This window comes from Phacochoerus africanus, chromosome 12 (assembly GCF_016906955.1).
Source record: "Phacochoerus africanus isolate WHEZ1 chromosome 12, ROS_Pafr_v1, whole genome shotgun sequence".
Classification (NCBI taxonomy): Eukaryota; Metazoa; Chordata; class Mammalia; order Artiodactyla; family Suidae; genus Phacochoerus; species Phacochoerus africanus.
This window is the reverse complement of record NC_062555.1, coordinates 37,774,526-37,800,039: the sequence shown is the minus strand read 5'-3', so window position 1 is coordinate 37,800,039 and position 25,514 is coordinate 37,774,526. Positions and strand designations below refer to the sequence as shown.

Sequence of the window (25,514 nt, the reverse complement as noted above, 5' to 3'; positions counted from 1 at the left end):
TACTGATTAGTAAACGCTCTTGACAAAAAGGAGAGGGAAGCTAATTCCATTTATTCCCTGTCTCCTGGGGACTTCTGGCTTCTGACATCCCACCTTCAGGGGTCTCTTCTCTTGCTTTTCTCCCACAGTGTCTCTTAGGTCACAAACTCAGAGCTCAACTGGGTGCTGTGTGAGGAGGTTTGAGAAGAGAGTATCACATGCGAGCCCAGAGGAAGTCAGTTGGGGTGGGAGCTGGAGCCTGGAAAAATCTTTTTTTTTTTTTTTTTTTGGTCTTTTTGCCATTTACAGGGCTGCTGCCACAGCATATGGAGGTTCCCAGGCTAGGGGTCGAATCGGAGCTGTGGCCACAGGCCTACGCCAGATCCAAGCCGAGTATGCGACCTACACCACAGCTCACTGCAACGCCGGATCCTTAACCCACTGCGCAAGGCCAGGAATCAAACCCACAACCTCATGGTTCCTAGTCGGATTCATTAACCTCTGCGCCACGACGGGAACTCCCACGTAGTCTTTAAGCAGGAAAACAAACAAACAAAAAATAACATTACAATAGCTAATTTTTATTGAGCACCTACTTGTGCCAGGCACTTTACAAACATCTGTGCTTATAATTCCCACAACAAACTGGGAGGTAGGCATTATTATCACCATTTTACATATGAAGAAACTGAGGCTCTGCAAGGGTAAGCAGCTTGCTGGAGCCCATACAGCTTGTAGATGAGTGGTAGAGTCACAAGTGAGTGCCCCTAAACCTTCGTTAGCATTCTTCACGCTGAGAAAATAGCGGGGTGGAGTGGGCAAAGAAATGCATTCTCTAGGGGGTGAGGGACAGAGTCTGCAGTCCTAGCTGTTAGGAGAGCTGAACCTTGCCCCGTTTCCCCACCTCCCTCCTCTGGCAAGCCACTCCTTCCAGAGACTCAGCTGCAGAGTCGAGACAAACTCACTCTAGCTGAAGTTGCCCTTCTTAGAAAGGGAAAATGGCTGAAATGAAAGACCTTACCCTGTATGTAAATTTGTAGGTGTTGATGTGCATGGTAATTTGCGTGCTGAAGCACACCACCACCAGAAAAAGAATACCAGCTCCCTTTGAAGCCACACCCCCTGCCACGTGTGCAGGGAGTGAGGTAGCTGAGGAATCTGGAAAGGGTTATTTATTTCCTACTAGAGTCCCAAGGGCATCACCCAGGAAGGGGCCAACTCAACAATCTAAAGCTCAAATTTGCTCCCTGCCCACTCCCTCCAGGCTTATGTAGCCTCAGAGGTATTGTGCTTATGCCACAGATCCAGGGACACGTGGTGCCTCTCCTGAGCTCTTGCTCACTCGCACACGTGCTCTCTCTCTCTCTCTCTCTCTCTCTCTCACACACACACACACACACACACACACAGGTTCTTGAGTTAAGGCACCAAGTCTGGCCTGAATGGCCTCTCAAGTCTTTGTCCATTAGGCAGTGGCCCTGGTCCAGGGCTGAACCATGTGTGTACACAGATGGGTAAGCGCAGTGTTAGGAATCTCTTCACAAATGAAGGACAGTGATGATGACTTTGTGCTGGACCTAGTCCCCCTGTCCTTCTGGGAATGGGGCCTTCTGTCTCCTTGTCAGTTGGCCAAGTACCTCCGTCCCTTCTTGCCAGCTGGGGTGGGACCAGGTCAGCCACAGTTTAGGCTGGGAACTCAGGGCCTGGTTTCCAACACCAAGAATGTGCCCTTTCTAAGTGTGGCAGGGGGCTATTTTGGGAACTTAAAGAGGATCAAGTCACCACCTCAGAAGGACAAAGATGGCCACTCGGGCCAGGATGGAGGGCTGAAGATTCTCTCTATGCTTTTAAAACCCAACCATGTTTAACAGGAAGAGAGCTGAAAATTTTCCTCTGAGCTCTCTTATCCCTACCCCAGGGAAGAGGTTTCTGTCACTGAAATGAGTATGGAGGAAAAGAGGGCTGATTGGGTGGGAGGCTGCTTCAGCGTTTTCTCCTTCCCCTCGCTGCCCCCTCTTCCCCCCACGAGCTGGCTCCAGCATATTTAGGTCAGTATCCACTTCCTGGGGATATGTGGTATGGTTGTGATGAAGGGTTAAAGGCCCACATGAATACTGGGGTTAGGGCTGTGGGGTTTTTGGGTCTTGACCTGGGTCAGGATGCCCAGATGAAGTAAGCGATCTCGTCCAGGTCTACGGGGTAATCAGTGAGCAGTACAGGCGTCTTGTCGAAAAGCTCGCCCTTATAGCTGCGCCACTTGCCTGCGGGCAGGTAGACATCCCGCTCTTGCTTGCCTGGCTCTAGGACCGGGGCCACCAGCAGCGTGTCTCCGATAAGGAACTGTGAGTCGATGCGGTGCGCCGTCTCATCGCCGGGCGCGATCCACCAGAGGGGGCGCACGATGGGGTCGCCCGTGTCAGTGACTTCACCAGCCAACTCCAGCAATAACGGTGCCACCAGCGAGGCCCTTAGTGCAGTGAACTTGTGTGCAATGGCCACCACTTCGGCGTCATAGCGCCAGGGTGGAATGGAGAACTGCATAGCTGGCATGAAGGCGGCCACTTCCAGCCAGCGCACGTAGAGCTCGCGCTCCGGCACATCGCCGTTGCTCGTTGTGCGCTCAGGCACCGCGTTGCCACCCACCATATCTGGCAGGATGAATGGGTAGCCCAGCATGCTAACGGTGAGCACCGCGGGGATGAGCGAGCGCAGCCCCAGATCGTAGCCCCACACCGAGTCTCGGTCCACCAGGCGGAAGAAGCACGAGATGTTCTGTGACTGGTAGCCCACGCGGACCTCGGCCAGTGAGAAGAAGGGCAGCGCCATCTCTGTGTAGCGCCTGCTCCATATGTTGGGGTCCGACAGAGGTTTGTAGGTACTGAAGTCCTGCGGCAAATAGCTGACCTCGCCAGCATCAAACTTGAAGGAGGCCACCGCGTAGCGCGAGCGTAGTCGCCGCAGATGCCCCTGGAACCAGTCACGGGCCTTGGGGCGCGTGAAGTCGAGCACTGCGCCGATACCATTCCACCAGCGCACCAGCGCAGGCAGCCGGCCCGTGGGTTCGCGCACGAAAAGCTCGCGCTCCACGCCTTCGCCAAAGCACGACGAGTTATAGTTGACAAACGGGTGCACCCAGAGCGTGACGCGAAAGCCAGCGTCCTGCAGGCGGCGGAACATGTCAGTGGCGTTGGGAAACTTGGTCTTGTCGAAGTCAAAGTCGCCATAGGCAGGCGTATACATGTCGTCAATTTCCAGGTGGCTGCTGTTGAAGCGGTGCTGGCGGATCTGCTGGGCGAAACGCAGCACCTTGTCCTGGTCTACCGCGCGTCCGTACAGCACCCATGTGGACCAGATGGGGTCCCGGAAGGCCTCGGGTGCTGGCACCCTTGATGGCTTATTGAAATAGCGCCGCACCATGTACTTGTGGATGGAGGTGACATCCGAGCCAACGCACACGCGGTAGCTGAGCTCGGGCGCAGCGGTGTGGCTGGCAGGCGGCTTGTAGGGGGTATTGTGGTAGCGCGCCTGCAGCCGCAGAGAGCGCTCCGTGCTGTTCCAGCCCAGGTGGAAGGGCACTGAGTCGTTGACTTTGATGGCAGCAGCGCGTGATGACAGCCAGTAGCGCTCGAGAATGCCTCCAAATGCGGCGTTGGAGGAGTAGACGTCGCTGGTGACGAAGGGCTGCGGCTCCTGTTGGCCGTCCAGGCGGATGGGCCAGTGCTGGGTCTTCATCTCGGCGCCGCCATACCAGTGCGCCCCTGCGTCGCCTAGGAACATGGCATGCTCCACCGCACGCCCGGGCGCCGCCTCCTCCCACCGCACGCGGTAGCACATGACCGTGTCCTTGGGCCGCACAGTCTGGATGAAGAAGTGCAGTGGGCGCCCATCGGCCGTGCGAGAGCAGCCGAGCAGGGCGCCCTCGCGGCTGCAGGAGTCAAGGTCTAGCGCGCCCGAGCGGAAGGCCAGGCGGAAGACCTGCTCACCCTTCTGGTTGCGGATGGAGAAGCCGCCGCGGTTGAGGTCCAGCAGCTCGGCGCGCAGGCGTTCAGCCTTGCGTAGAGAGGCGCTGTAGTAGCACCAGGCCACCACCGCAGCCAACACCAGCAGCAGCCCTAGCACGGCGGATCCCAGCAGCGGCTTCAGCTCTTTGGACGGCTTGGGCTTGGTAGGCGAGAAGTTGTCAGGCAGGAAGGTGTACATGGCTGTGGCTGCGACGGCCTCGGGGCTCTTGGGACCTGGGTGGCTCCCAGGGCAGCGGCGGAGATAGGCCTGGTTCTTTTCCTGAGAGTTCTGGGGCATCAGCCCCCAGTTAATGAAGGAGCGGACAGTGGGGCCACCCGACAAAGCCCATATGAACCTGACCTACTTGAGTCAGGAAGGGGAAGAGAGGTCGAACTGAGCTTTCTCATTCCAGTGTTTCCATTTGCTGCAGCAAGAAAGAAGAGGTGTGTATTTTGGGAGGGTGTATACTGGGACATAAGGACTTGACTCTTACCAGGACGTTCTGTCTGCATCTTACACTACCCTTTCTCATGGCCCCCACTGTTTGCCAAAATTAGGCAGGACTCGGCATGGGGAAGGATAGATGGCATGCATGCCCATTTTCCTGGTGGAGGAACAAACCCAGACAGGGCCAGGGAGCTGTCCAGGATCACAGAATTAATCAGGCCTCAGTGCACTTCAGGCTGAGAAGAAGGGGAGGGATCTGGAGAGGGCTGGTTTCCCAGAGAAGTGGCCAGGGTGGGAGAGGGGGGCTAAGTCAGCCAGCTCTTTGAGGCCTTTAACAGAGCAGTAGGCTGGCTTCCCTGTTCTTGGAGGGGAAGAGGAGAGAGGAAGGGGAACACTTCTGTCTTGGAACTTAATCTTGAGTCAGAAGTCATATTAAGTCTGGAGATTAGATAAGATACTCAAAGCCAGACTCAGTCTTAGGGCCTGGTTTGGAGGAGAGGGAGGGATGGGTTTCGACATCAGGGCTGGGGTCAGAAGCCTAGCAGGGGGCTGTGGTGGCTTTTCAGATCTCCCTCTCTTTGCTCTCAAACTCCACTCTGCTCTCAGCCATCGATCACCATGTCCATTTCTCTGCTCACCTTTTTGCTCTGCTCCCAGCACCACATCTGTGGGCCAGCTAATGCCTGGCTTCGTCTCTAGCATTCACCCACTGGCCTGTTGCCCCACCCCAGTTAGAGCACCGTCATTTCTCCCCTGTATCACTGTAGCACTTCCCCAATAGGCCTCCTTGTTTTCAACTTCTCTTCCCCCAATGCCTCTGCTCACAGCCACCATGGTGATCTTCCTAAAGCATTTATCATACTACCTGTCTCCCTAGTTTAGGGGGCTGCTCGTGACCCCTCTGATGAAGTTCAGAGGTGTAAGCTTTGTGAATTGAGGCTTAAGGCATACATGGTCTCACCTGTTCTTCTGATTCTGTTTCTAGCCAGGGCTATCCTATGACTACCAAGCTCTTTCCTTCCCTAACCTCAATCCTTCAGGCCACCCACTTTAGGAAATTTCACCCAACCATCACCGGCCAACTTCTTTTCCCCACCTACCCGGTCTCTGGGGATTGGACACTCCCTACTCCACACATGCACTCTTACACACGGTATTCTAAACATTCAGAAAGGATGGCAGAGAAGCAGACTTGGGAGAAAGTGTGTGTCCCAATCTTCTGTTCAAGGCTACTGACCCTTCCTGTCCCAGCCCTCAGGGCAGAGTCTAACAAAGAAATAGCACCAGCCAGGTTCATACATAGACATAGACACTGCCAGTCTGCCAGCTGCCCACCTGCTCCATCTGGGGGAAAGGAGAGAGGCAGACTAGCAAACAGTAATTAGACTCCTACCAGACGCCAGTGTCTGTTCTAAAGTTCCCAGAGACTTCCAAGGAGATAGGAGAACTGTTCAGGGTTCTCCCTTCCTCTACCTCTCCCATGAAGAGATTATCAAGAATGCCAGGTGTAGATCAAAATTTTGATCCTGGATGTCAATATACAGGTCCCCACAATGTCCCCCACCAATAAGGTGCTATCTCAGGGCCTTATTCTTTGTGCTCCCTCCTCCTAACTCCCTAAACTAGTCAGTCCCAGCTGGTCTAGAACAGCCTCTTATTCCCTTCCTCTCATCCCACACAATTTAGCCTTCAAAACTCCCCCACCTCACTATGGACTCCCCTTCCTGTAGGTACAGGTTAGAAAAGCCCTCCTGGAAAATGCAGGCCTTTAGCTGACGCCCTTAAGCCAAAGAAGGTCTTAGATGGCCCAGGCCAGACCTGCTGTACATTTATATTCAATCTCTTCAAGACAACCAAGGCCCCATTCCGGGCACTAAGGAAAGAAGGGGAAAGGGTCCATATCTGAATAGGAAAGAGACCGGTCATCCTCAAAACTTTCATATTAGGTCAGCCCATCTCATGACTCCTGGAGGCATGGAGGGACCACCAAGGTGACCTCAAAAGCCTTTTCTAACACTTAGGTTCTGAGAATCTTTATTCACTAGGGTTCTAAGATTCTTTGATGAAGGACAGAAACCCGTAGACCTTTTACTGGTCTCCCTACTGCCACCACAGCGTCCAACCCTAACAATAATGCTGTACAGGAGGCAAAGGGGCAGTGCTCACTTTATAGATGAGTAAACAGTGGCCCAAACTTCAAACAAGAAAAAGGAACTTGTTTGAAGTCACCCAAGTAGCAAGGTTGCCTGAATCCAAGATCCAGGCTTGGAGTTCCCGTTGTGGCTCATGGTTAACGAATCTGACTAGTATTCATGAGGACTAGTATCCCTGGCCTCGCTAAGTGGGTTAACGATCCAGTGTTGCCGTGAGCTGTGGTGTAGGTCACAGATGCAGCTGAGATCCCAAGTTACTGTGGCTGTGGTGTAGGCCAGCAGCTTCAGCTCTGATTCGATATCTAGCCTGGGAAACTTCATATGCCACGGATGCGACCCTAAAAAGAAAAAGGAAAAAAAAAAAAGACAAAATGGAGGCTTAACCCTCCATGGTATTAAGTTTTAGGAATGGAAGATAATGGTCTGACTGGCTATCTGAACACAGCAAAGGAGATCTGTGGCCAAGAGGGTGGGATAGGCTTCCATTAGGTGGGTGTGGGCATGGTGAGGCCTGTCTTCCCAAGGGCTGGTGCTGCTGCTTGCTTCAGGAAGGTTTCTGGTGGTGGGAAGTGGCAATTTTTGTGGCATCTGGTACAGGGGCTGTTGGGGAGGAACTGTGATTCCGGCGTTAACGGTGGAGCTAGAGACCCCTGTAATCTGCAGCCTCCGCCATCTGGACAAACTCCCGCTAATACTGGCAGGTGGGGTTTGCCCTAGCCAAGCCTCTGCCCACTAGACACTCAACCTCAGTCTTGGCTGACAGCCCCTAGCGGAGTCTGAAGGCGGGGGGGGGGGGGGCAGCGGGCCCAGCCCAACTGACGGGAGGCCATTCCATGTCAAGCGGTTTGTCGAACACAAGATTCCGGGGGTACGGTGGGATTGGAAATGTCAAAGGCAACTCGATCCGGCCCATCTCCCTGTCCTGCCCAGCGTCGGGATCCAGGGGATCGAGTGACTGAGTCTACAGCCTGGAATCCCCCACCCCCTACCTCCCGCGCTGCAGCTACAAGGTCCGAAGGGACAGACTGAGGTCAAGGGACCGGTGCCCGCTGGGAACCGCGGCCGGAGGAGGGGCCCAGGTGTCCAGGCTCGCCACACCTACTTACTCGTTTGTAGGAGCGAAAGTTCAGGAAATGTCCTCCCTCGGCAACCTCCCAAGGACTTCCCGCTAGGCTCATTCAAGGCAGTCGACTCCAGAAGTGAAGGTAAAGGGGAGGCTCCTGCCGAGCCCCTCCACGTTAGCTGAAGTTGAGTGGCAACAGCGCAGCGCGGGGCGCCGCCTCACTGAAGACAGCTGAGGCCCTCCTCGGGCCCCGCCCCCTGGCCGCTCGGCCACGCCCCGGTCTTTTGGTCTTGCCTAGAGTCGCGGAGTCCACCTCAGTCCGTGGAGCAAGACCATCCTCCCACAGTGTCACGAGGACTTGAGGCCACGCCCCTTAGCTTCCGTGCCTCCCCCTACACCCCCGCGCCGCTCCTCCTCTGCTCTGTGCCCAACTCCGGGCAGCCTGGGCCCTCTGCCAGCCTGGAACCTCCCAAGCCCGCCTCCTCAGCCTTCAGAACCCCGCCCCCTCCCCCGCGGCATTGCTTACCCTCAAAAGGGCGGCTCTCTGCCCCAGGCCTGCTGGGAAATGTAGTTCTGGAGGAAGGTGCAACTGTCGAACTTTTTATATAGAGTCCTCCAACCTCTGGGCTAAATTTGGGAATCGTCTGAGGAGGAGAGAGCTGCCGGGCAAAGGGGCGGAGCTGAATGAACCCTTGGGATTTATTTTTCTCCAGATGTGAGCAGCTTGAGGTCGTCTGGGTATAACGCTTATTAGGTCTCCATAGGGGAAAAATTTCCCCACATGGTGTTAGGGTAGCGAAATTCTGGGAGGATCTCAGTGGTTCAATGCAGGTTAGATCCAATTAAGGACCCCACAGAGGGAGCTTAGTTCCACCAGCTTGGAGGCCCAACCTGTACATTCCCACTAGACCAGACCGCAGCATCTGAGATCAGGAACTGAGAAGACAAGCTTCTGCTCGGTATTTTGCAATGCCTTTCCCCATCCACTGCCCCCCACTCCCCTTGATGAAAGCCATTAGAAGCACCCATGCTGGAGTTCCCACTGTGGCTCAGTGGGTTAAGAATCTGACTAGTATCCATGAGGATGTGGGTTTGATTCTTTGTCTCCCTCAGTGGGTTAAAGGTAAAAGGATCTGCAGTTGCCCTGAGCTGTGCTGTAGGTCACAGATGCAGCTAGGATCTGGCTTTGCTGTGGCTGTGGCTGTGGCCAGCAGCTGCAGCTCTGATTTGACCCCTAGCCTGGGAACTTCCTGTGGCCCTAATGACAAAAAAAAAAAAAAAGAAAGAAAGAAAGAAAGAAAACCCATGCTACAAGGAAGTGGGCATGCCTCACCATACTCCTCCCTCCAGGGGGAACTGGGTGCAAACATACGGGAGATCCTAGAGATTTTGGAACACCCCACCCCTTCCTCCCAGGGCTTTGTTTTATAATTTGAAACTTCTTGGTCATGAAACCCTTCAAAATTGTTTGGACCCCTTGGACTTGGGTGGGCATGGCAGCAAGGGTATCTGAACAGAGACTTTTAGGCTGTGATGGAGGCTCTGGGAACAGAGATCAAGAACGTTGGGAATAGGGACATGGCTCTGACTGCAGAATGGAGGCATGGAGGTGAAGGGACATCTAAGCTTGGGGTATAGTGGGGAAATGTCAGCTGTAGGGCTCTCCTGGGGTTGAGAGGTAGATGGGCCCTCCCGCATGGCTAGTTTGGGCTCTGAGGTGGAAAGGAGGAGGACATGCCCCTCATAGGAATATTGTGTGTCAGGAGGGCACTCCGGACCACCCAAGGGAAATACTGAGGTGATGAAATGGACAAGGCGACTTTGAGAAACTGCATCGCAGTTGAGGGGGCTTGGCAGAGGCCTGAGTGACGGGCTCCTCACTGCCAGATCCTTCTGGGGAAGGACACTGGCGGCAGGCTTTAGGGTGAAGAATTTATTTATTGCTCAGCCTCCTTAGCCCGGCCAGTCTGGGGTCTACCAGCAGTGGTAGTCAGGATAGGTCTCAGACACAAACTCAGGGTGGACAACATAGTTGTTTCTCTGGGGGCCACCAGTCTTCTTGAAGTGACTTGTGTCCCATCTGTGGGGAGAGATGCGTCAGCTCTTTTGGACCCTCATACCTGCCTGGCAATTCTCAATGCTAACTCCCGCATTTTGCTCCACAATTCTCAATGCTAACCTTATTTCAGCATTTTGCTCCTAGCTCCCTAGGCTCCAACATTGACCTCTTAACCTTAGGTTCTACAATTAAATTTTAGATTCCTGATACCCGCTCCCTAACAGACTTTTTACCCTTTATTCCAAGCCCTGAACCTAATGTCCTGATCTCTTGACTTTAAGCACCATGGCCAGCCTGTAACCCCTCAATGCCATCTCCATGCCCTCTCGTGGGGGGGGGGGTCCTCATTTAGCAGCCAGTTCTGACTTTCCCATGGCACCACCGCCCCCTGGTGACACTTTCCAGTCGGTGCATCGCAGTGGATGGTTGCCACCCCAACTAGTCCCGGGATCCCCAGCAGCTCCAAGGTTACAGCTTCCTCGTACGTGCGCATTTGCCTGTGTGTACACCAGACTTACCTAAGGTTGGGACAAGGGTAGTATGACTGCGGGGGAGTTAAAACAGCACAATGCATTCCGGGCCGGTGCTCGCAAGGCGATACACTCCTGGGGGAGGAAGCGGTGGGCAGGAAGGGGTCGGGCCTTTTAATTTCCCTCTACGCCCCAATCCACACCAAGACTTCTGGTGTCAGTCCTACAGCTCAGACATCCTATTCTCCGGCCTCCTAACCCTTCAAGACCCCATCGAGGCATCACCTCTGGAAAGACACTTGGAAGTCCCTCTCCCCGTGAAGCCTCATTTCTGCCGCCCAAGCTGGGCCGCGGAGAATGCTGGACTCTGGCGAGGGTTGCGGATCAGTCATTGAAGATCTGGGAGCCCCTGGATCCTCGCCACAGGACAGCAATTACCCCAGCACTTAACCCAGCACAAGGCTTAGGCACTCTTTCCTCCATGTCTTTGTGAGGGGTAAGACCCAGTTTCACAAGATGATGAATCGGGCTCTCACAGCCTGGGGAGGGGCGGGGTATCACCACGGAATTAGGGACAGGCTTCAGGACCTCCCTCGCCCTTTCACAGCTTTCTGGACGCACACTTCAGCGTTCTCCCAGGCTCGGCCCGCCTTGTCCAAAGCCACGTGCAGGGAGAAGACTCCGTTGCAGTCTGGGTTTCCGCCGAGGGCTCGGGCCTCAGTTTCCTTAACAGTAACACGCCAGGCCGCTAGGCCGTCTACCTCCGCAGGGGGTGCGGGGCTCCGAGGAGGCCAAGGCCCCTCTGGTAATGCAGACATCACTTCTTTGTTCTCTTAGAACCCAGCGAAGACCCTGCCCATTACCAATGGTGACCCGAGGCCCAGGAACGCATGGTACTCTGCAAACTAGATAGAACATGCGTCTCCAGGGCCGGCGCCGGCGGGCATGGTAAAGGAATCAACTGGTGTCCTGGGTTTGTTCCTCAAAAAACAAAAACAAAAAACAAACCCTCCGGCGGAGGCTTCAGAAGTGATACAGAAGCCAGGGTGACCCTGAGCCCAGTTCGAGAGGGGTAGGATCGAGAACTTGGGGGAAACTTCGTGGGGGGTTTGCCCACCTCAGTGGTGAGCTCAGGTTCAAGCCCTGGAGGGCTGGGGTCTGGCACAGAGGCAGGGCAAAGCTAGAAGCCGGACCAAGCGCCCGCAACTGGGGAAGGGCTGGGCTCTGGGGGCGGGGCCCGGCTAGAGCGCTCGCGGCCCTGCGAACCTTACAGTAGGCTGCTCTGCGCACAAAGGCCGCAGCCGGCGTTCAGTGCAGGGTGGTCCCGCGACGTAGTAGTCCATCCCCCGTAGACAGTAGTGGCGGCCCGAGCAAGCGCTTTCATAACCCTGGAAGGGTAGACGGCCGGGCAGGGGGTCCGCGCACCCGCAGCGGGGCGTGATCTGCGGCAGCGGCTGGTTCCGTGACAGCGAGTTCAGCATGTTCACCACTACCTCCCGCTCTGCGCCCGCGGACCCCAAGCCCGGGAGACCCAGACGCCGTGTCCCAGGAATGGGGAGAGACAGGGTCAGAGACAGGAAGAGATGGAGACACAGATAGAGACAGGGTTATAGACAGGAGCCTTGGACATCCCCCCGTACCCCGGGGTTCCTGTCCCGCCGTCCTTCTGGCCTACTCATTCCCCTCCACTGTCCCACCATCCATTACCGTAAGCGTTGAGTCGCTCCGGCTTAGGAGGGTACACCAAGGGCATTCCTCGAACTACTGTCTCCATCCCGGCCTCCTGGAAACAGCAGACACGCTACCTCAAGCTCTGACCCGGAAGAGTTCCTCCTTGGGGGGTGGGGGGGGGGGTCCTCTCAGAATGCCCAGACTAGTCCTAGGCCGCGCCTTCCCTCGGCCTCCAGACGCTCCCTCACTCTCGGGAGTGTTTGGGATTGTCGCTGGGCAACGTGGTTTACTCCGCCTACCAAGGGGTGGGGGTGGGGGAAGTGGAGCTGTTGGTGGATGGGGTCTGGATCTGGGCCTCTGACAACCCCGTCTCAGCCTCTGCCTTTGCCTTTGTCCCCCACTGTCTAGCTGACTCTGTAGAACTATGTCTCTGTTTCTTTCTCATAAGGGGGGTTTTCCAATATTGTGGTACTGCCAGCCCATCAGAATCACTTGGGGAACTTGCAAAATTTTCTGATTCTTGAGCAAGTTCTAATTCAAAAGGGTTCAGTCAACGAGAAGTCAGCTATCAACCTATAGTTAAGAACCCTTACTCTTGCCTGAAATCCTCTCACATTCCCTCTTTCTTCATGCCTGAGGCTGGTGCCTGGACTCTTTTATCTCCTTGGAAGACTCTCCTGTATCTATCTGTACTGCCTCTGGATGGCCTTGTTCTCCCTCATTTTGGCCTTGTTCACATCGCAAAGGAGGGGAGAGAGGAGCAAGTAGACTCAGCCTGTCACTGACTGCTTGGCCAGAACATGTGGGAAGCTCCAGGAAGGTAGCACACCAGCCATGTCTCCAACAGAACCTAGCCAGAGAGTGGAGCTCAGGGGACCCAGTTCCTAGAGGTTGGGACCCAGAGGTCCAGCTCAGCTCCACTCCTGAGCTCTTTTGTTTCCTAGAAAATAGAAACCCTAGTCTCACAAGTGGGAATAAGCCTTGGAGCATCATTGGTAGGAAAGGACTGAGGAAATATGAAATATCAGTCATTGTGGTTTGGGAGGCAGATGGGGGTGTGCACAGCAGATACCTTAGGCAGCTGGGGAAGGTATACGTTACATCTGTTCCAGCCAGTGCAGCTGTAGGGTCCCATCCTCCACGTGTTATACCGGTTACCACAAAGGTAGTTTGGGTTGCATTTGTCCGCTTGATCATAGGGGTGGAGACATAAGACAGTATTACTCATTCTATCCCAGAATCTGGGACCCCTGAGATGTTTCTCCTCTGATCTCTAGCACAAATCTGGACGCTTACTGATCTCCCTCAGGGCAGAAAATCCCAGCCTGGCCCCATACTTGTCTTAGACACTGAGACGCAGCCCCTATCCCATGTAAGGCAAGCATCTGAGTGGGGTCTGGATCCTTTGAGCTGATTGAGCTGATCACTTTTCCTTCTGGCACCACTCTTTCTGAATCAGCCAATCTGGAAACCCTGGAAACAGGATCTCCTCCCAATTCCTCCCTCTCATCTTCCATATCCAGTCTCCAAAGTTTGCATATTCTGCCTCCTTAAAATCACTTGAGGAGTTCCTGTTGTGGCTCAGGGATAACAAAGCCAACTAGTATCCATGAAGATGTAGGTTTAATCCCTGGTCTTGCTCAGGGGTTGAGGATCCAGTGTTGCTGTGAGCTGTGGTGTAGGTTGTAGAGGCTGCTTGGATCCCATGTTGCTGTGGTTGTGCTGTAGGCTAGCAGCTGCAGCTCTGATTTGACCCCTGGCCTGGGAACTTCCATATGCTGCAGGTTTGGTCCAAACAGCAAAAAAACAAAAACAAAAACAAAACAAAACAAAAACCAAAAACCAAAACTTGAATCTGTTCCTTCTTCCAGCCCCCATGATCTCATCCCTATATCTCTGCAGTGCCTTAACTGGGAGACAATAATGTTGTGGTTAATAGGATGGACATTGTAGGCAGATTGCTGTAGTTCAAATTTCAGCTCTGCCAGATGTTAACTGTGTGTGACCTTGACCTAATTAATTAATCTCATCATATCTCTGTTTCCTTAATTTAAAATAGGGGTAACAGGAGTTCCCGTCGTGGCGCAGTGGTTAACGAATCCGACTAGGAACCATGAGGTTGCGGGTTCGGTCCCTGCCCTTGCTCAGTGGGTTAATGATCCGGCGTTGCCGTGAGCTGTGGTGTAGGTTGCAGACGCGGCTCGGATCCTGCGTTGCTGTGGCTCTGGCGTAGGCCAGTGGCTGCAGCTCCGATTCAACCCCTAGCCTGGGAACCTCCATATGCCGCGGGAGTGGCCCAAGAAATAGCAACAACAACAACAACAACAAAAAAAGACAAAAATAAATAAATAAAATAAAATAAAATAAAATAGGGGTAACAATACTGTCTATCCCATAGGGTTGTTGTGAGATTTAAATGAGTTAACACATGTAAAACACTTCGAACAGTGCCTGGCACATAGAACACTATTAGCCTACTAGTCTTCCAGCCTCTTATTATTATTATTATTATTATTTTTTTTTTTTTTGGTTTTTAGGGCCACACCCACGGCATATGGAAGTTCTCAGGCTAGGGGTCAAATCAGAACTGTAGCTGCCGGCCTACACCTCAGCCACAGCAACACGGGATCCAAGCCATATCTGCGACCTACACCATAGATCACGGCAATACCGGATCCTTAACCCATTGAGCAAGGCCAGGGATTGAGCCTGCGTCCTCATTAATGCTAGTCAGATTTGTTAACCCCTGAGCCACAACGGGAACTCCCTATTACTATTTTATTTTTAAGGGCTGGACCTGTGGCATATGGAAATTCCCAGGCTATGGGTCAAATCAGTGCTGCAGCTGCCAGCCTATACCACAGCCACAGCAACACTAGATCCAAGTCACATCTGTGACACAGATCTGAGCCACAGCTCACGGCAATGCTGGATCCTCAATCCACTGAGCAAGGCCAGGGATTGAAACCGAGTCCTCATGGATATTAGTTAGGTTCATTAACACTGAACCACTAGGGGAACTCCTCAGCCTTATTTTGATGCCTACAATCTGGTCTCTACACAGAAGCTGTGGCACTTATCATAAATGAAAATCTGACCAAAACACTTCTCTACTTGAAACCCTCCAAAGCCCCATCCAGCCAGTCACCTAAGTCTGTCCTATAAGTTCCACCTGTCTAATAGAGTCTGAAAGCATACATGTGAGCGATTAGGAAAGGAGGTCCAGGAGCCCTAGAGGAAGAGCGTGTGTGTGTGTGGGGGGCAGTGTGCTGGGACTTGGAGTTCTGGGTTGGTGGGTTGGACATACTGAGTTTGATGTGTTTGAGGACATTCAGGTAAATTTGACTATGATCAGCTAAAGGAGAGTAGGATTCTAGTGAAAGGTCAAGGCTAGAAATAGAGACTTGGAGTTGTCAGTTATTAAAGACATAGGTTAGGTAAAATGGTCTCAGGAGAGGAATAGGAAAGAGGGGGGCTCAGATCAGCACCCTGAGGAACTCCATGTTTCCAGAATGATTAGACAAGAGACTCAGGAATTTCAGGCATCAGAGAAGCTGAGAAAGGAAGGAGTTTCACAAAGTAAAGAGTAGTCACAGTGAAATGCATAGAGTAGGTCTCATAAGGTAAAGACTGAAGAGTCCCATGGTTAAGGTAATTAGAAACACACAAGATCAGGGTTTTTGGCCATGCCCACAGCATGCGGAAGTTCCTGGGTCAGGGCAGAACCTGACCCATGGCAGTGACAATGCCAAGTCCTTAACGCCTAGGCCATCAGGGAACTCCCCAAGGTCAGTTTTAATAAACATTAAACATCAATGTAGGTGATGCACACTCCCAATTTCAGTTGGTAGATTTATCAGCAATTAATTCAATGAATATGAAGCCTGGCACTGTTCTAGATGGAGGGGGCACAGCTCTAAATAAAACAAGTCTCCCTGGAGTTCCCATTGTGGCATAGCAGAAACGAATCCAACTGGTATCAATGAAGATGCCGGTTTGATAGCTGACCTCACTCAATGGGTCGGGGATCCTGTGTTGCTGTGAGCTGTGGTGTAGGTCACAGATGCAGCTTGGATCCTGCATTGCTGTGGCTGTCATGTAGATTGGCAGCTGTAGCTCCACTCTGACCCCTAGCCTGGGAACTTCCATATACCCCGGCTGTGGCCATAAAAAGCAAAAACAGGAGTTCCCGTCGTGGCGCAGTGGTTAACGAATCTGACTAGGAACCATGAGGTTGCTGGTTCGGTCCCTGCCCTTGCTCAGTGGGTTAACGATCTGGCGTTGCCGTGAGCTGTGGTGTAGGTTGCAGACGCGGCTCGGATCCCACGTTGCTGTGGCTCTGGCGTAGGCCGGTGGCTATAGCTCCGATTCAACCCCTAGCCTGGGAACCTCCATATGCCGCGGGAGTGGCCCAAGAAATAGCAACAACAACAACAACAATAACAACAACAACAAAAAGACAAAAAATAAATAAATAAATAAATAAATTTTTTAAAAAAAGCAAAAACAAAAAACAAAACAAACAAAAACAAGTCTCTCTGCTCTTTTGTATAGGGAAGCAGACAATAAACCCTCAACCAAATGAGAAAGATAATTTCTCATAAGGCAAAGGAGTGAGGAAGTAGAGACGGGGAGTGTGACTCTTTCCAAGAATCTTGGCTGTGAAGGAGAGGAGCCAGAGAGAATTTTTAGGCAGGAGGCAGTGAGAGGGGAGAGACATGTGGAAGAAGGATGCAGGAGAGAAGAGGAACATGGGAACATAAGAAGATGGGAGGAGATGACACCTGGAATACACATGGAGGAATTTGTTTGGAGGAGGTTAACTCCTTCCCTCTCTCTAGGGATAAGACCCTCTTCCAATTCTTTGACACAGATTGGGAGGTCCCAAAAGGCAAGCCCGGTATCTCCTCCCCCAGGATCAGGATCAGAATCAAGGTCAGGTCAGGTGGCTGGGAGTCAAGCTGGAATGGGGGTGATGAGAGAAGAAACCCAGATCATGGGTGGGATAAAGTTTATACAGGATCAGGATGTAGGTCAAGGATTCAAGTTGGGATCAGGTGGAAGGTCTTTGTTGGGGTCACTGAAAGGGGCCACAGCCGGGTGAGGAGTGAGGCCCTACCTTCCTCTTGGCATAGCCAGTATTTCTCAGGCAAGTAGGGGTGGCCTGGAATGGAACACTTATAGCTGTAGTCCTGCACAGCACACTTGACCATCTTCTGCAGGGCTTCAGGATCCACATGGCGCTGTGCAGTGTGAGTCAGGCCCTGGGCAAGGGAAGAGGAGAGGAGATGGCTAGATGCATGGAGACCCCAGGCTTGGTGTCCTGCTGGACTTAGATTTAGCTGCCGTTGAGGTCAGCCCAGGTGGATCTCCCACCCCTCTCCCTGTGCCAGAGAGATTCCCAGGCCAGCCTTGGTTCCCTCTGAATAGTTCTTTTTATTTGAATCATGCTTTCCTTCTTTCCTTCCATCCAAGGCTAGGACTTGGAGCCCAACGTTTGCACTCAGTCAGAGTAGTTTTATGATGTTCTCATTTCTGTCCTTTCCTTGACTGGGAGCCCTTTAAGGGCTGGGTGTTCCTGTCCTTTTTCTTCCAGACTGTGTGCTGCCTTGGGGGCAGGGCCAGGGTCTCCCCTGACAGAGCAACAGGCCCTGGTACAACCTAGAGCCTCAGGAAAGCCTGGCTGCCCTGGGAGCTGGCTAGCTTAGGCAGGTATTTTGGAGAGGGCTCTTAGGGAATCTGGCACCAATCTCTGACTCCAATCTGACCCTAATTCTGCTGTGACACTCATCTTGACATCACTGTTACCCTTGACCCTGACATTCATGTTTCCCTGATCCTCATTCTATCCTGACTTTTTCCCTGATCTTGATCCAGGCTCTGGGCCCTCCTGCTTCTTGGGATTCACCTCATTTTATCCCATCACCCTTTTTTGGGCTAGATCTGTGGAATCTCCCTTTGGAGCCCCCTTGTCCTCAGCTAAAGGCAGATTGCCAAGTTAGTTGTGGGCCCGTGTCTCTGCAGGCAGCTGGAATGAACAAGCAGCTGGGTCACAGGGGTGGGACATTCAGCAGAGTCAGACACCAGGAAGGACTTTCTCATCATAGGGAGCAGTGAGGTACTGGGACAGTGATGTTGCTACATTTCCTCCTTCTGATCTAAAGAGCAGAGGCTTCTCTTGGCCAGGAAGGAGACTTGGCTGCTCTAGTGCTCCTATTCCCTTGAAAATCCCTCAGCTGAGGGGCTTCTTGGGTCCTCTGTGCCCAGGTGCGGTTTTGTTCTGTGGGCAGATCTTGTATAGTCATACTCCATGTAAGTGGAGGGGCCCCATGACTTAGCGTTCTCCTGAGTTTTATACATACAAACACATGCACAGTGAGACATACACATAGATCTATGCACACAGATACACTCATAAACAGGTATACATGTGTACAACTATACATACACATTCGGATACACTCACACACACAGTCATTTAGAAGAATCCTAAACATCTTCAATTTTTCCATTTGAGGCTCTTCTCAGATGTCTGTAATCTTTGATTGTCTGCTCATGTTTATGAGTAGAAGACTGAAAAGGTTCAGTGGAGGCTTTGAGCTCTGGTTAGGCTTTGTCACCTATGAGTATCATTGTAGGATGGTCTGGTTAGACAGTTTTTAGCCAAGTCAGTCAGTATCTGTAGGTCTTTTCTCTTGGGCTGATCAAATCCCTCAGAAGAGACACTTTTTTTTTTTTTTTTTTTGGTCTTTTTAGGGCCACACTTGAAGCATATGGAACTTCCCAGGCTCCCATGGTAGGGGCCGAATTGGAGCTGTAGCTGCCAGGCCATGCCACAGCCACAGCCACCAGATCTGAGCCAAGTCTGTGACCTAAACCACAGCTCACAGCAATGCTGGATTCTTAATGCATTGAGTCAGGCCAGGGATCGAACCCACACCCTCATAGATACTGGTCGGATTCGTTACTGCTGAGCCATGACAGGAACTCCCAGAAGGAATTCTTTAAATCTTTGGCCTGAGAGTAGTGACCTAGCTACCAGTGTTCTAAGAACACTGTGAAGAAGAGGGCTGCTGAGGGTGTCAGCATTCAGCATATGGAGGTTCACCTGTTTTTAATAAGATACCCTGACCTTAGCTGGGCCTGGAATCCCCAGTCCCAAGATCCTGGCCAAAAAATAAGCCTTTTGACTTTTGCAGAGATGGGGTGGGCAGTTACCATGCCGCATAGAATAGAAGAGGGGATTAGTGGCTTTAATTGCTTCTTAACAGCTTTCAGATCATTGTCATTTTAGATTTGGTTTCACCACTCTTCAGTTCCAGAGAAGCCTAGTATTACCAATTTCTGAGCCTTTTGAAAATTCTGCAGTTTTAAGTTGAATTATGCCTTGTGTTTTGCATTGCTGGCTATTTGGCCTTCTTAGATCTGCTATGTCAGTTACTACTTACCTATCACACCTTTCAGCTTCTAAAATAGCCATTTATTGTAGTTTTAGAAGGGTTTTTAGGAGGGAGTCAAAACATGTTCCGTTTTAATTCAGAGAATTATAGTTCTTTATATATTCTGCATATTCCTTTGTCAGTTACACGCTGTAAATATTGTCTCTTAGTTCATGGCTTGTATCTTCATTTTCTTTTTGGTGTCTTGATGAACATAAGTTCTAAATTTTAACACAGTTGAATTTATTCATCTCTTACATAGTGCTTTTATGACTTAAGAAATCCATCCATACTCTGAGATAATGAGATAATGTCCTACTTCTAAAACCTATAGTTTTACTTTCCATATTTAAGTCTTAATCTGGCAGGAATTGCACTTTGGGCATGGTGTGAATTAGGGGTCAATTTTATGGGATAATTAATTGTCCCATTGAATAGTCTATCTTTCCCACAAATTTGTAGTGTGATCTCAAGCCTGACACATTTTCCCCCACAGCTTTACTTTTCTTTCTTTCTGTTTTAGCTGTGCCTGAGGCATGAAGCTCCCCAGCTAGGAGTCAAACCCTAGTCAGTGACCCGAGCCGCAGCAGTGACAATTCCAGATCCTTAACTTGCTGAGCCACCAGGGAGCTCCAAGTATTTTTAAAAAAAGTATTCAAATCTTTATAATATTGTCTATACAGTTTTGCATGATTGTTATTTATTTCTACTTACCTTTACTCTTTGTTGCTAAAATTAAATATACTTTAAGAATATGCTTCCTAAATATTTGTTTTTAATGTAAAGAAATGTGATTTGAATTTTTATCTTATATTCATCCAACTTTCTAAATTCTTATTCTAATGATTTGTAGATTCTATATACACAGCAGTATCATCTGTGAATAACAATATTTTTTATAAAAATCCCTTTCCTACCCTTGAAACTTACATGATATTGTTTTCCAATATTCTGTTTAAATTTTACAAATTAAAAATTCACTATAATTATTTTATATAGAAAATGTTTCCTTAAATTTATCTCATGTTTATCGACTTCTTAGCTTACCATTCCTTCTTGCATTTCAGACTTTTCTTTCATGATCACCTTCCTTCTCCCCAAAGTATACCCTCTAGACGTTCCTTTATTATAGGACTTACGGTAGTAAATATTTTAGTTTTTGTTTGCCCATAAATGTCTTTTTCTTTTCTTCTTGAAAGGAAGACATTTGAAAATAATTTCTCTTGGAGTTCCCATGGTGGCTCAGTGGTTAACGAATCTGACTAGGAACCATGAGGTTGCAGGTTTGATCCCTGGCCTTGCTCAACGGGTTAAGGATCTGGCATTGCTGTGAGCTGTGTGAGTTGCAGACATGGCTCGGATCCCACCTTGCTCTGGCCCTGGCCTAGGCCAGCGGCTATAGCTCTGATTCGACCCCTAGCCTGGGAACCTCCATATGCTGAGGAGCAGCCCAAGAAATGGCAAAAAGACAAATAAAATAAAATAAAATAAAATAAAAAACTCTCTGCATGTTTTTAAGGTCATCTTTAAAGCTGGTGTTGTGCATTTTCACCATGAGTTACGTAAGAATCCATGGATCCATTTCTCTTGTTAGTGGTGGAAAATTCGAGTCTTTTTCTCTTCAGGTAATGCCTAATTCTCCTCTCTGCTCTTTCCTCCTGGGACTTTGAGTAGTTGTATGGTATCTTCTCCTTCTATCTTTCATACTGTTTAATATTTTTTCCATATTTTCTATCTCGCTATCTCTCTGTGCTGCATTCTGGGAAATTTCTTTCACTTCATCTTTCATTTCACTGACATTCTTAAGCTGTGTGTAACCCATATATATCTTTTATTTCTAAAATTTCTATTAATCACTTTAAAAATTTATCTGTTCTTTTAAAAATAGAATCTCTTGTTTCGTCCTCATTTTGATGATTTCACTTTTTAAAAAATTCATATTTATTTTGTATCCTTTAACTGTTAATTCAAATAAATGACATCCTTGGAGGTTTAAATCTGTTTGTTTCTGCCGACTCTGTAGCAGAACAGGTTCGTTTCCTTATATTTTTTTATTGAGAGCTCATTTTTGATTGACCATACTCTGAAGGATATCCGAAAACCTACATTGAGGGTATCTTCCACCACAGAAGGTACACATTCATCTTGAGTGTGTGTGTGTTGGCTGTGGGCAGGGAGCCCGAGATCACTGGACTTTCTGGTTCGGTTTGGAATTTAAGCTTTAATTGCTCCATCTTTCAGCTAGCTTAAGGCTTAAACTCCTGCTTGTAGTATTGATAGTGGCATCTGTCCTCAGGGCAATCCTACCTTCTAAGTATACTTACCGCTCAGCTCCACTGACAGTCCAAAACAAAATAAAAAGAAATTATTATTCAAGACCTAGTTGTTTTGAAGCAGGAGGCCCCTTCAGAGTTTCTAGATCACCATCATGCCAGAAGCAGGAGCTTTTTCCTTCATTATTAATCCTAGCGCTATCTGACTTTCATTCCTGGCCACTCACTGAAGCGGTCTGGCTAGGTGACTAAGGGTTACTACATCCAGAAGATCCCTTTCTGTGCCAACATTTGACATTGAGCTTTGTCTAATAATGCTGTCTTTGTTGGTTTCTCTTTGATTTTCCTATTACTCTGTCTCCTTTTATGGCTCTTCTTCCTTTTCCTATCCCTTAAATAAGTGATATTCCCCAAAGGTTGACTTCAAAAGCTATGTCTGGGAGTTCCCATTGTGGCACAGTGGAAACGAATCTGACTAGTAACCATGAGGTTGCAGGTTTGATCCCTGGCCTCACTCAATGGGTTAAGGATCTGGTATTGCCGTGAGCTGTGGTATAGTCCAACAGCTGTAGCTCCCATTTGACCACTAGCCTGGGGATCTCCATATGCTGCAGGCATGGCCTTAAAAAGAAAAAGGAGAAAAAACAAACGATCAAAGAACAAAAACCAAAACACCCCACAAAATCTATACCTATAGCCCAAACCCCAAACCTCTTTGCTTTGCTTCAGATAAGTATATCCAGTTATCCACCGGACATCTTTTGCTGGAAGTCCTTGAATATTTTCAGTCCCCAGATGAACTCCCAACCTCTCTCTCATCTGAAATTCCAAATCTCAGTTGGTAGCACTGCCACTCCTCCAGTTTCCCAGAGTCCCAAATCTAGGAGTCATCCTAATCAATCCCCTCTTCTTTTTTTTTTTTTTTTGGCTGTGCCTGCAGCATGTGGAAGTTCCTAGGCCAGGGAAAGAACCCATGCCATAGCAGTGACAACTCTAGATCTTTAAACTGCTGTGCCAGGTAACTCCTCTCTCCTCTTCCTTATATCCAGATGGTGACCCAGATGTGTTGATCTACCTCCTAAAAATTCCCTCCTATTGAGTTTGGAAAAGCAGGCAGATACTCTTTTATTTTGCTGGTGGGCATGTACAGTATTACAACCTTTATTACAGCAAATTGAAGTGTATATCCAAAGTTTTTTAGATGTGCATACCCTTTCTCCCAACAATTGCATATCTATGAATTTATCCTAAGGGAATAGTTAATGTATACAAAGAGTGTACAACAATGATTATACTAACAACATTTTATAAACAATCTAAATTTCCAGTAATGTAAGATTCCTTAACTATATTTTGGTACATTCATAAAATAAAATACTGTACAGTCATTAAAATTACATTATAGAGTATTTTTGACACAGGAAAATGTACTTGATATATGGCTTTGTGGGAAAAAAAAGCAAGATTCGAAATACTAGTATACAATATGACACCATCTTCATTAAAATATTTGCTTGCTAAAAGGGCATATAATAATAAATTAACAGTTGGTTATTTTGGGTAGTGAGAGAATAGGCCTTTTTCTTTGTGCTTCTCTGAGTTATCCCCATTTTCTGCATTAAGCATGTATTGATTCTAGAACCATAAAAATTATTTAAAAAATTCTCTCCCTGTTCAACAAATTCCTTTCTTCACTGCTGCAGCCTCTCCTTATCTCCTACCTACATCCTCTTCCCTTATCCTTCACCACCTCCCTGGGCTTCCTGCCCTCAGCCCCAGCCCCTCCAATCTCCTGCCGCTGGGGCCGGAGTGTTTAACTCACAATCCAAGCATGACACTCCCAGGCTCAAAAATCTGGAGCATTATGGCTGCATTTCTCAACACAGCTTGAGGCCTTTGGTGGTGTGCAGGCTCCTCACTTCCTGCAGGGCTAGCCTCTCCCTCTGCTTTCCTTCTCGGTTCCTAGCAGGTCCCTGCCCCAGGCCTCCCTTTCTCACATCTCTCTTCTGCTCAAAGCATCCTCCTCCTGGACCTCTTAGTAGACCTGTCAGTCAAGTCCCAGGAATGCGCTCTCCTTTTTGGCTCTTATACTGGCATCTGCCTCTGCTGGTTCATATTCCACACTGGGCGACCCATCTTTTTTTTTTTTTTTGGTCTTTTTGTTTTTTTAGGGCTGCACTTGCAGCATATGGAGGTTCCCAGGCTAGGGGTCTAATCAGAGCTGTAGCCACTGGCCTACGCCAGAGCCACAGCAACATGGGATCCAAGCCATGTCTGCAACTTAAACTACAGCTCACGGCAACACTGGATCCTTAACCCACTGAGCGAGGCCAGGGATGGTAACTGCATCCCCACGGATGCTAGTCGGATGCGCTAACCCTTGAGCCATGACGGGAACTCCATGGGCAACCCTTGTTTGTTCACTTTTTTTTTCTTTTTAGGGATGCATCTGTGGCATATGGGAGTTCTAGGGCTGTAATTGGAGCTGCAGCTGCTGGCCTACGCGACAGCCACACCAACGCTAGATCCAAGCTGAGTCTGCGATCTACACCACAGCTCACGGCAATGCTGGATCCTTAACCCACTGAGCAAGGGCAGGAATCAAACCCACATCCTCATGGATACTAGTCAGATTCATTTCCACTAAGCCACAATGTGGACTTCTTTGTTCACTTTTTACTGAGAGATTCGCTTAGGCAGGGCCTGGCCCTTCATCGTAACAGCATTGTACCTGGCGTGTGTACTCAGCAAAGTTTTGTTGGATGGTACACACAGATAAACACCCTTAGGCAGAGTCACAATTAGACTCACACGTCTCTCCACTTTCTGAAAGCTGCACAGCCCCACTTGGCCACCTGTTTTCAAGTGCAGACACAAAGACTGTGATACGCATGCATAAAAACATACCTATAGGCATAGCCCACAGGCAGCCTCAGGGTCTTGGCAGTTTGTGATCACTCTGTCTGGGACCCTATTCTTTGTTTTTCACATGGCTAGTTCTTGTATTCAGTCTCAGCCCAATGTCATCTTGAGAGAGACCTTTTCCACAGCCTATTGAAGTAGCTCTCCCTTGTTACTTTCCACTTCCTGTTTCCTACCTTCAAAGAATTTTGGACGATGTATAAAACTCTTGTTTATTTCTTGATGATCATCCATCTCTCCCCATCTCCTACCCTGATGGAGCAGGCAGGCACCATGAGGTCAGGTCTTGTACTATTTTATCATTACAGATTCCATGCCTAAGCAAATGAATCATGCACACACAGTGCTGCAAGTAATTACAAACACATAATGACAACCACATACTGTCCGTCACCTAGACACACACAGTCATACACTCTGGCCTGCCTGCCCCACTCCCAACCTCCCATCCCAATTCTTCACTTACCGGGGTCACAAACTTGTTGGCTTCCCAGGCCCACAGAGGTGGGTCCTTATAGACCTCCTTGATGGAGGTAGGAGCCCTGTAGGAGTCACTGTAGGTGCTGATGGGGGTCTTGGTCTTACGGGAAAAGAGGAACATAGTGGAGTCTAGGGGATGCTGTGGTGGGCTCTACCTACCAAGGGCTCCTGCAAGACATCAGTGACCACCCCTCCCCCCTTCCCAGAAAGCCCGGCAGGTGCCCTTAGCTGCTGTGACCCGCTCCTGTGCAGGATCTCTCAGCTTCCCTCCCTCACAGGCTTCCTGCTCCCACCCCACCCTGATCCCCTCGCTAGGATTGGCACTGCCCATTATGATATCACCTGGCTCAGCCCTATCCCTGGAGAGGTGATGAAGTCCGATTTCCTCCCTACCCCAGTCTCTTCCTGCTTCGAGCTTCTCAAAGGAGCCCAATTTCCAAGAGTTCAGAAGGCCCCCTGGAAGTCTTCTAGGCCGAGATTCTCACTGTGATGAAGAGAAACGGAGGTTCCGAGGGGTCAAGTGATTTGCCCAGGGCTGTGCAGCTGGTTGGTGGCA

General features: G+C 49.9%; 2 protein-coding genes across 2 annotated transcripts; both read right to left on the bottom strand.

The window, feature by feature from the left end:
- Window positions 1–544: 544 nt before the first annotated feature.
- MYORG (myogenesis regulating glycosidase (putative)) lies at window positions 545–8,007 on the bottom strand. The gene is made up of 2 exons (XM_047755083.1): window positions 7,688–8,007; window positions 545–4,405 (listed from the first exon to the last, which is right to left on the bottom strand). Exon 2 carries the CDS (start codon window positions 4,276–4,278, stop codon window positions 2,134–2,136), a length of 2,145 nt encoding a protein of 714 aa, XP_047611039.1. The 5' UTR covers window positions 4,279–4,405; window positions 7,688–8,007; the 3' UTR covers window positions 545–2,133.
- Window positions 8,008–9,566: 1,559 nt separating this feature from the next.
- C12H9orf24 (chromosome 12 C9orf24 homolog) lies at window positions 9,567–25,497 on the bottom strand. The gene is made up of 7 exons (XM_047754675.1): window positions 24,945–25,497; window positions 16,964–17,108; window positions 12,917–13,032; window positions 11,881–11,956; window positions 11,440–11,674; window positions 10,222–10,308; window positions 9,567–9,724 (listed from the first exon to the last, which is right to left on the bottom strand). The coding sequence occupies exons 1-7, from the start codon at window positions 25,077–25,079 to the stop codon at window positions 9,619–9,621; spliced, it is 900 nt and encodes a 299-aa protein (XP_047610631.1). The 5' UTR covers window positions 25,080–25,497; the 3' UTR covers window positions 9,567–9,618.
- Window positions 25,498–25,514: the final 17 nt, after the last annotated feature.

What these genes read in the sequence shown, in the direction of transcription:
- MYORG (XM_047755083.1), bottom strand. Translation starts at nt 4,278, where the DNA reads ATGCCCCAGAACTCTCAGGAAAAGAACCAGGCCTATCTCCGCCGCTGC.
- C12H9orf24 (XM_047754675.1), bottom strand. Translation starts at nt 25,079, where the DNA reads ATGTTCCTCTTTTCCCGTAAGACCAAGACCCCCATCAGCACCTACAGT. An exon ending in GGAGCGACTCAACGCTTACG is followed by an intron (nt 11,675 to 11,880) that starts GTAATGGATGGT and finishes CCGCGGGCGCAG; the next exon opens with AGCGGGAGGTAGTGGTGAAC. An exon ending in GCAGAGCAGCCTACTGTAAG is followed by an intron (nt 10,309 to 11,439) that starts GTTCGCAGGGCC and finishes TTCCTCCCCCAG; the next exon opens with GAGTGTATCGCCTTGCGAGC.